Source organism: Piliocolobus tephrosceles, chromosome 1, assembly GCF_002776525.5.
Source record: "Piliocolobus tephrosceles isolate RC106 chromosome 1, ASM277652v3, whole genome shotgun sequence".
Lineage (NCBI taxonomy): Eukaryota > Metazoa > Chordata > Mammalia > Primates > Cercopithecidae > Piliocolobus > Piliocolobus tephrosceles.
In genome coordinates this window covers 175168197-175177120 of record NC_045434.1, presented here as the reverse complement: position 1 = coordinate 175177120, position 8924 = coordinate 175168197, and the positions used below count along the sequence as shown (strand labels likewise).

General features: G+C 57.0%; 2 protein-coding genes across 4 annotated transcripts in view; both read right to left on the bottom strand.

The window, feature by feature from the left end:
- Window positions 1–5792, bottom strand: part of PDZK1IP1 (PDZK1 interacting protein 1) — an 11431-nt gene extending 5639 nt beyond the window's left edge. The window contains exons 1-4 of one of the 2 annotated variants that reach the window (XM_026455751.1): window positions 5664–5792; window positions 5265–5453; window positions 2698–2806; window positions 435–530 (exon numbers count right to left, since the gene is read on the bottom strand). In XM_026455751.1, coding sequence (XP_026311536.1) covers window positions 435–530; window positions 2698–2806; window positions 5265–5331 — 272 coding nt within the window. In that variant the 5' untranslated portion in view covers window positions 5332–5453; window positions 5664–5792. Of the gene's footprint in view, window positions 1–434; window positions 531–2697; window positions 2807–5264; window positions 5454–5602 lie in introns of both variants that reach the window. The other variant, XM_026455752.1, reaches the window with a different exon arrangement.
- TAL1 (TAL bHLH transcription factor 1, erythroid differentiation factor) overlaps window positions 509–8924 on the bottom strand; it is a 51768-nt gene continuing 43352 nt past the window's right edge. Inside the window, exons 7-8 of one of the 2 annotated variants that reach the window (XR_003309710.1) lie at window positions 2698–2806; window positions 509–530 (exon numbers count right to left, since the gene is read on the bottom strand). The gene's annotated coding sequence lies outside the window, so the exon portion shown is untranslated. Of the gene's footprint in view, window positions 531–2697; window positions 2807–5424; window positions 5454–8924 lie in introns of those variants that run through there. The other variant, XR_002733516.1, reaches the window with a different exon arrangement.

Sequence of the window (8924 nt, the reverse complement as noted above, 5' to 3'; positions counted from 1 at the left end):
CCACTGAGTCCATCCCCCACTGAGTCCATCCCCTACTGAACCCATTCCTCACTGAGTCCATCCCCCACTGAGTCCATCCCCCAGTGAGCCCATCTCCCACTGAGCTGTATCATCTACTGAGCTTTCCCCTCACTCATTTGTCCCTTCTTCCATTGAACCCCTTGTCCCCATGGTACCCACTGCCCTATGAGTCCCCTCCCCTGTGCTGAACCCTACCCTCTCAAGTCTCCGTGCCCTTCTGGAGCCCTCGCCCCACACAGAGGCTACATTTCCCCCACAGAGCCCTGCAATCCTCACAAAGCCGGCATTGCCTCACTAGCTTTTGCCCACGTGAGTCCCAGTCCTCCCCAGCCACCTCCCCCTAGCAGCACCCGTCTTGAGGTTCTCCTTAGGCCCTGGGAGCACGTACAGGGCAGCCATGCACTGCACCTCACCTGAAACTGGCCGCCATTGAAGAGTACCTTCCATCCGTTCCCACCAGGACTCCATCTGCCTTGTTTCCGACGGTCAGGATCATGTGCGCAGGCTCCCTGGGGACGGGACTCATCAGTGGGGCTCCTCAGTGGGGCCCTCCTCATCCAAGCAGACCCTATTCTGGGTCCTGGTTCTCACAAGCCCGAAGGCCAGCAACTGCCCTTCCCAGAGCTGTGTGCAGCGGGGCCTGTCAGCCACGGCTTCTGGCCCCACCCATGGGGTCTCACACTTTCTCCCCACTCCATGGTGGGGGGCCAAATATTTGCAAAAGACTTATCCTGAGTCCAAAGCCCTCAGTTCAGCCTCCACAGCAGGCCCTGCAGGATGCAGTGTCTGCCTCAAATTTCCCCCGGTCGTGCCTTGGGCAGTGGGCACAGATGTGGTTGGTGGCCCTTCAGGCAGAGCTGGGGCATGTGGAGAAAGCCTATCTGAAGAGCATCCAATGAAAAGCTCCTTGTCTCTTACTCAAGTTTAAACCCCCTGCAGTGTGGGCTCTCCCTGAAGCCTCCCAGAAGCTGCTCTCACGAGGGTCACAGGGAACCGAACACCTGTTCATTTCCTTAGACATCCCACAGGCACCCCAGACTTCATATGTCTCCAATTAAACAGTTGCCCCTACATTTGCTCATCCTCCTGTGTTCTGGGCCTTGGTGAGTGATCCCCCATGAGAAACCTCGATGCCATACCTGCCTTCCTCCCCTCGGGTCCACTGCTGTCTGTGACCACCAACTCCCAGGGTGCCCACCTCCTAGACAGCGCTCAGACCCGTCTCTTCACTTCATCCTCTTGGCCACCGCTACAGCCCAGACCCCCTTCTGACCTCATGCCGGCCCCCTCACCGCTCTCCAGGTCTGCAGACTGGAGACTCCCCTACCGCCACCGTCCATCTGCCATGAGGCAGCCAGGGTCATTCTGCTAAGGCAGTGTCTCATCCCGAAACTGGCTTAAAAACTTGTCACGGAGGCAGGGCACGGTGGCTTACGCCTGTAATCCCAGCACTTTGGGAAGCCGAGGTAGGCGGATCACGAGGTCAAGAGTTGGAGACCAGCCTGGCCAACATGGTGAAACCTGTCTCTACTAAAAATATGAAAATTAGCTGATAGTGGTGTCAGGAGCCTGTAATCCCAGCTGCTCAGGAGGCTGGGGCAGGAGAACCACTTCAACCCAGGAGGCGGAGGTTGCAGTGAGCCGAGATCAAGCCTCAAGCCATTGCACTCCAGCTTGGGCAACAAGAGCAAAACTCCAGCTCAAAAAAAAAAAAAAAAACTTGTCACTGGATTCCTACTCACTTAGGTAAAGCCCAAAGCTCGGGTCATTCGTGTGCAAGAGCCTGGTTGGCCTGGGCCTGCCCACCTCACCAGCCTCATCTCAGGTGTCTCCATCCCTTTCTCCACCCACTGAGCCACTGGTGTTTCCTCAGCAACCCTGCATGGGGCTAGCACTCAAGCCACCAGGCCACCTTTGTGAGATCTGGGAAGAAATGCCCTTGGGACAGAGGCAGCCTTGCCTGAGGGTCCTGACCTAGTGAGTGCAGAGTGAGTTGGATTTCAGCCCACCCGCTCTTCACCTGTGTGTGTCTGTCCTGGTGCCATACCCCTAACTCAGGACCTGGATGTACCCTTCCCTCAACTGCAGTGCTCTTCCCACACCACTCTATCCTGGTAGTGACTCCTCCTAGTTCTTCAGGTTTCGGGATAAATGTGCAATGGGGAAGCCTTCTCTGACCACCCCAGACCGGGTCAGGCCCTGCAGTGTCCTCTGCACTCTCCCTCAGCAGCAACTCTTGAACTTCTGACAGCTCACTCTAGTCTGAGCCTATGAGGGCAGGAGGTGTGTCTGTCCCATGCCCTCTCTGTACCACAGCTGACCCACCAGGAGGGACCACCCCTTCTAGAGGTCCTTACAGCCCCCATCACAGGCTGGGCTGCTATCCTGGCTCTGCAGAAACACAAAGACTCCAAGAAGAGAAGCCGTTTCTCCAAAGCTCCCAGGGAGTGGGCGCCAGAGCTGTGAGGCCCACAGAGCCCAGGTCTAGGAGCCAGCAAGCCTAGGCTCTCATTCCGACTGCCACCCACCCACCCTACGACCTTGAGCCTCAGTTTCCCTTCCACACACGGGGAAGTTTGGACACAGGGTTTCTGAGGGCCTTCTCACTGCTACTAGAGCAAGAGCAGTGGTCCTGGGCCCACCTTGCCTGCTCAGGGGCCCTTGGGCAGCACTCACGGTTCCTCCTGGCACCAGAAGTGATTGACTGCAAAGGCGATTGCCACGAGGACCAGGAACACGGCCACCGCGATGAGGCCCTGCATCCAGGGCTGAAGGTTCCCCAGGCCTAAAAAAGGGAGAGGGGCTGTAGCAGATGGGGCCACAGTGGGGCTGCATGTGCAGGAGAGCGAGGGGCCTCACTCCCCAAGGGCCCCACCTGTGCTGAAGGCCCTCAGCCAGCTGCCAGGACCAAGGAGACATTCTGGGGAGGCAGGGGTGGGATACAGCCCATCTGACCCACTCAAGCATCTTAAGCTCCACTGAGCTTAGGAAAAGGAGGGAGTTGGAGGAACGACAGAGGCTCAGAGAGAAAGGAGTTGGAAGGAGTGAGAAGCCAAGGAGGGAAGAGCCTCAGAGTGCTGTATCTGAGATCTAGGCATCCCAGAGCCTCTTTCCCTCCCCAAGGGGGGTCACATGCAGGGCTCAGGGAGTACCTGGGCCCCAGGGACCAAAGGGCAGCCCCCCTGGACAGCCAACCTAGGCCTTGCAGCTGGGATTGGCTCCCAGAAGGCTGAGGAGGACCCAGAGCTGACAAGACTGGTCTGGGATCTAGAAGATCCTGTTCTGTAGCAAGAGGTTTCTCTGATGGTAAGAAGTGTATGAGAGTGGGAGACTCTCAGGGCCGCTCAGCTGGGGAGATCTGGGGTGCCTGGGGTACCCAGAGAGAGGAGTGGACCAGGACATCTTAGAGGGGAAGAAGGGAGGGGTGAGCTCTTCTCTGGGTCTTGGGGACCAGGAAAGAAGCCTCAAAACCCGAGCTGCTTTTGGTTCCTCCAGCTGGGTGCCCAGGGACTAGGGTCAGAGATTAGGTTGAGGCCCCAACCATGTACCTTTCTCTATTTTTTTATTTTTTAATAGAGACAGGGTCTTACTATTTTGCCCAGGCTGGTCTCAAACTCCTGGGCTCAGGCGATCCGGCCTTGGCCTTCCAAAGTGCTGGGATTACAGGCAAGAGCACCAGGACCCTTCTCTGCTTTTTGACCCTTGACACCAACACAGTCCCTCAAGATTTCCCTGAAGTCCCTGCCTTCAGGCCCCTGCTTCCCCAAAGGACTTTCCTCTTCCCCAGCATCACTGCACTCCATGAGCCTGCAGGAGCTCGGCCCTGCAGAGAAAAGATCCTCAGCAGGGAGAGGTCCCAGGACAAAACACAGGTCAGCAGGAGGCTTCCGAGCGGTATTCTGCCTCCAGGCCAGAACACCTGCATCCCTATATTTTGAGGGACCCAGGCTGGACATCAGAAAACCTTCCTCTGGCTCACTCCTGCTCAAATGTCCTCCTTTGAGTCTACCAAAAGCTGTCCTGCTGCAGTGGAGACCTGACCTCTTCTCCGAGCCTGGCAAATATTGGGAAGGAGGAAGGAGGCTAGGAACGCTCTGGCCTGTAGTGAGGTCAGACCTCACTTATCTCCAGGGGAGGCAGAAGACACACAGTGTGATTATCCTCAGCTCCACACCTGCCAAAAAGCAGGGTTTGGGAGTCGTTGTTTCCCTAGCGGTCCAGACTGCTCCCTCAGGTCAGTGGTGCTCAAGCATGGAGAGTTAGGGCTCAACCCTTGGAGGCCCCTCCCTGTTTCCTCCTAGACCCCGCAGCCAATTCCCTCCAGTCACCCCAGGGACCACAGTCCCTGCTCCTCCTCCCATGTGGGACAGGCACATACAGCAAAGGGCAGTGCCTGGGGCAGGAGAAAGGTGGTCTGAGCCCTGTCCTTTCTTGCCCTGCTGTGTGACTCAACCTCTCTGGTCTGCAGTTCCCCAGAGGGCTTCCAAGACCTGGGAGACAGAGTCGAAGCAGACACACATGAGAGCTTGGGGTAGGGGTGGGAGGGGAGCTCTGGAAGCATCTTTGCCAGTCCCCTCTGGACCAAGTCCCACCTGCAGAGTCCCCAGACGCTGGCTGCAGGTGCAGCCTGACAGTGTAGAATGAAAGCCAGACCTTGGCTGTGTTGCTTCACCAGGTGCAAAGCCCTTCTACACCCCTGACCTGGCACCAGCCCCAGGAGTTGGGCAGGGTTGGGCTTATTGTTCTCATTTTGTGGGTGAGAAAACTGAGTCTCAGAAAGGGGCAGTGATTTGCTCAAGGTCACACATCAATTCAGGCAGAGCAGGACGAAGAGCTCAGATATTTGGGGGAATCACACTGGACACTGTTCTCTACCCAAGCCCAAGAGGCTGAGACAAAGCCCGAGCCTTTGAGGGGTGGCTTGGGCCCATTCTCACCCATCTTGTATCCCTGGGCCCCCTGTACTCAGGAACCAGCCACCCCTTGGGCAATGCCTGCTCCTGCCCTGTTCCTCCCCAACATCCTAGAACCAACATTTCCCTGCTGCTGCCCGTTTTCACTCGTTGAAAACAAGTGACAGGCAGAGACTTGGTTCAGAGGTCTCTGCCTTGGGACATTCTTTCAGCTAGCCCAGTCCCTGCTCCCCCTCCAAACTGTAAGTATCAAGGCCCTGGGGAGGGGAGCCAGAACACCACCTATCCACCCCTGGGGCTCCAGTGCCCAACCCTCTCCTCCTGAGCTACCTTGCTGACAGCTGGCAGGTGGCACTGCTGTGAGCAGGCCCAGAATGAGCAGGCTGAGGGCCAACATGGCTGCAGCAGCTCCTAGCCTTGCTTCTGGCCGCCGGTGTCTGGGCTCCTGGAGCTGCTGTGGCGTCTGTTGGTGTCCGCCTGAAATCAACCTGGGCTCAGTCTGGCCCTGGAGGAGAGGAGCTAGGAAGGAGGAAGGCGAGGGAGGGAGGAGAAATGAAGACGGGGCGTTGGAGAGAACCTGCCCTCCCTCCCATGGTAATGAGCTGCCAGGCCTGGCCTCCCCTGGCCGGTGCCCAGCTCGCTTGTGCTGGCATTTGAGGTCATCTTACCGGGGCCAGCTAAGGAGGTGGCTATGAGGACCAAGCAGATGTGGGAGAGCCCCAGCCTCACCTCCACGCCCTGAGCTCCCTTTTCCTGGCAGTGGGGCTGGATTCTAGGGAAAGGGGTGACCACAGTTGCTCCTGCCTTGACTGAGCCCAGTGGGCGGGGCTTCTTGGAAGGCTGACAGTGGGATTAAGAAATGTGCTGGCTGGCTCAGGAGCCTGGGGAAAACCCCAGAAGCCCAGAGAAGGCTCAAAGCTGCCAGACTCCCCCGAGAGCCTAGCCTATTTCCTGTTCTCCCCCTCACCTGCCCCTACCCCACCAAGCCAAACCCTGGGACTCTAATGCTGGGACACACCACAGCTTCGGTGCCTTCCACGCCCTGGCCCAGCCCAGTAGCTTCCTAAATCCACCCCTTCCTGCAAAGATCTCCATAGAGAACCTGAAGGTCCCAGTCCCCAGCTTTCACAGCCCATGCCAAAGCCCTGACCCAGCCCAGCTGACCTAGGCCCAGTTCGGTTCTTCCTCTTGGCCCCAGATGTGGTCCCTGGAAACCGGGCAGAGCCTCAAAACAAGATACCGGCTTGGTCAGAGGCTTCCACACCCAACTTCAGATCCATCTCCACCTATGACAGAGGACAAAATGGGCAAACACAGCCTGCTGTGGGGGACAAAGGACGGACACCCCAGGTGGCAAGGTGCGATCTGGGGCCCGGAAGCCCTGGGCCCGCCACCCTCATAGCCAAAAGCAGCATTGAGGGAGGCATACCTAGCCCCTGGAACAGGGAGGCCCTGGTGCCAGAGCCCTCCAAAGAGGCAAAAGTCTCCCCAGGATCATGTGGTGTCCACCTGGCCCTCCAACTCAGGGACTGAGAGTGGCCCGAGTTCCTGTGCAGGCCCCTGACCAAGGGTCATGCTGGTCTCCTTGCCCCACCCCCACCCCAGAAGTATGGTAAGCTGGGATGCTGACTCCCTAGAAAGGAGCGGGCCAACTGGAACAAAGCCTCATCAGAGACGGAAGGTCCCTAGGAGCCAGCGCCTGAATTGAAGGCCCCTCCACAGCCCGTCTTTCCTGAAGCCACCAAACTCCTATTCATCAGGCCTCCTTGGCAGCCCTTCCTATGGCAGGATGATTCTGCCTTCCTGTTTCAGCAGGAGCACTCAGACATCATGCCTCAGGCCTGCTTCCTGTGTGTGTGGGGTGTGTGTGTGTGGTGGGGGGTGGTGTGTTCACATGCGTGTGCAGTCGGGCCCACTGCCATCCAAAGATGGAGTATCTCAAGGTGATCCGGGGTAACTTTGCTTGGAGTTGAGTGATGCCTCCCAAACATGTATATCCTATCCTCCCTCCCACCCCCAACTTGGTGTCCTCAGAATCTTCTAGCACAGACTGGAGTAAGCACTGTGCATGTTAATGAACAGCCAGAGAATCACTGATTGGAACGTAAGGAATGGGGCTGAATTTAGCAAACATCTACTGGTGACTTCTCCAAGAATTTTAAGGAGGGGAGTCACGTGGTCAGTTTTGCGTTTGGGAAAACACCTCTTCATGTAGTGTGGAGAGTGAAAGGGGCATGCAAAGGCTGGAGAAGAGGAGTCCGGGGATCTACTATACTGGCCACAACACCAGTGCCTAGACCTGGGCAGGGAGTGGCTGTGGGAGCAGATCTGAGCCCTGTTGAGGAGGTAGAGAAGCCAGGGTGTGGCTGCTGGAACACAGTGCTGAACTGGGAGTGGGTACAGGCGGGAGGCGGGGGTGCAGGTGACTCCCAGGTTTCTGGCGTAGGCAGCTGGGTAGATGCTGGTGCCTCAGTAGGGGCCAGAGCAAGTTTGGGGGATGAGAGGATTGACGAGCTATAGATTTTGAGGTATTATGCTTGCAGTGCCTGTGGGCTTTCCAGAGGGAGACGTCTGGAAGGCTGCAGAATCCCTGGGTCTGGAGTGGGGCATCTGGGAGCCGTCCGCGGCACAGGGATGGTAACTGAGGCCTGGGAGCTCATGGTCTCCCCATTGTGTGTAGCGGCGGTAGGGGTGTCAAAAGGAGAGCATAGAAAGAAAGAGACACGGCCCTAACACATAAAGGTCTTTCAAAGGAAGAAGGGGCAGGGGGAAACAGGAGGAAGCAACCCCAGAAAAGTGGGGTGTCCCAGGAGCCTAGCAAGGAGAGACTTAAGAAAAGGAGGGTGGGGGTCACAGCTGTGCCACTCCCTCCAACCAGTGCCATCAGCACTCGAGTCCCAGGTTCTGCCTTCCTCACCCCAGTATCCTCCACTTCCCTGAAAAACCCAGGGAAAGGAAAGGATCCCCTGGACTGTGCTTCGGCAGTGGTGGGGGAAGGGGATGAGCAGGAAGGACATCAGGTGACCAACAGGAGGAAAACGTACCTCCTGGGTCAAAGTCCCAAGCTTTAGAGCAAAACAAGTTGTTCCAGAAAAGAGGGGGAACGGGTGGACAGCTGGCTTTGAGGCTGGCTCCTCCTCCCTGGAGGTCTTCACACGGGTGGAGGGTCATCTCCCCAGCTGTATGAACACAGCCCTGATCTCCATGGTAACAAGGTGGGCCCCCTACCGGTCTGGCTTAGGCCCAGGGACGAGCCTAAGGTCTCAGCAGCCCCACAGGGCTGCACCGTGTGTCCTGAGCAGCTGTTCCATCAACGTTCAGTTCCTCCTTCCTGTTCCAGCCCAGCTGTCACCCAGAACCATCAGGCCCCTTAGACAAGCCCTTCATCCAGCTAGACCTTGTGCGATTGCCCTTCAAATGTCACCCAGAACCATCAGGCCCCTTAGACAAGCCCTCCATCCAGCTAGACCTTGTGCGATTGCCCTTCAGAAAAGCCAAAGTGGGCCTGGACTGTTTTCAGGAGTCTCCTTCCTCCCAACCCCATCTTGTCAGCCATTCCACTCACTGCCAGCAGGTGGCAGTGTCTAGTTCCAATCCCAGACTGAGGAGTGCAGGGAGCCAGTTAGCTGCTGAAGATTCTGCAACCTCACCTCCCTCCAGCCCCGACTTTTGCCCCCTTCCAGGGGTGTTCTGAAGAAAGGGACGGTGTACAGTGACATGTAAATAGTCTGGGAACAGCATACAGGGCGTGCTCAGGGCTCTGACGGTGGACTACATTGGTGGACTACATTGGTAGACTACATTGTTAAGGAAGGCATCCTGGAGGAGGTGATGCTGTCAAAGTTAGCCAGAGTGTTGTACTGGGCAGACAGCCTGGGGAGAGGAATCCAGGCAAAGAGCTTAGCCTGAGAAAAAGTACAGAGAACATTCAAAAAGCGTGTTTAGAACACAAATGTAGAAGCTTTCTTTACTATTTTTTATTTTTATTTT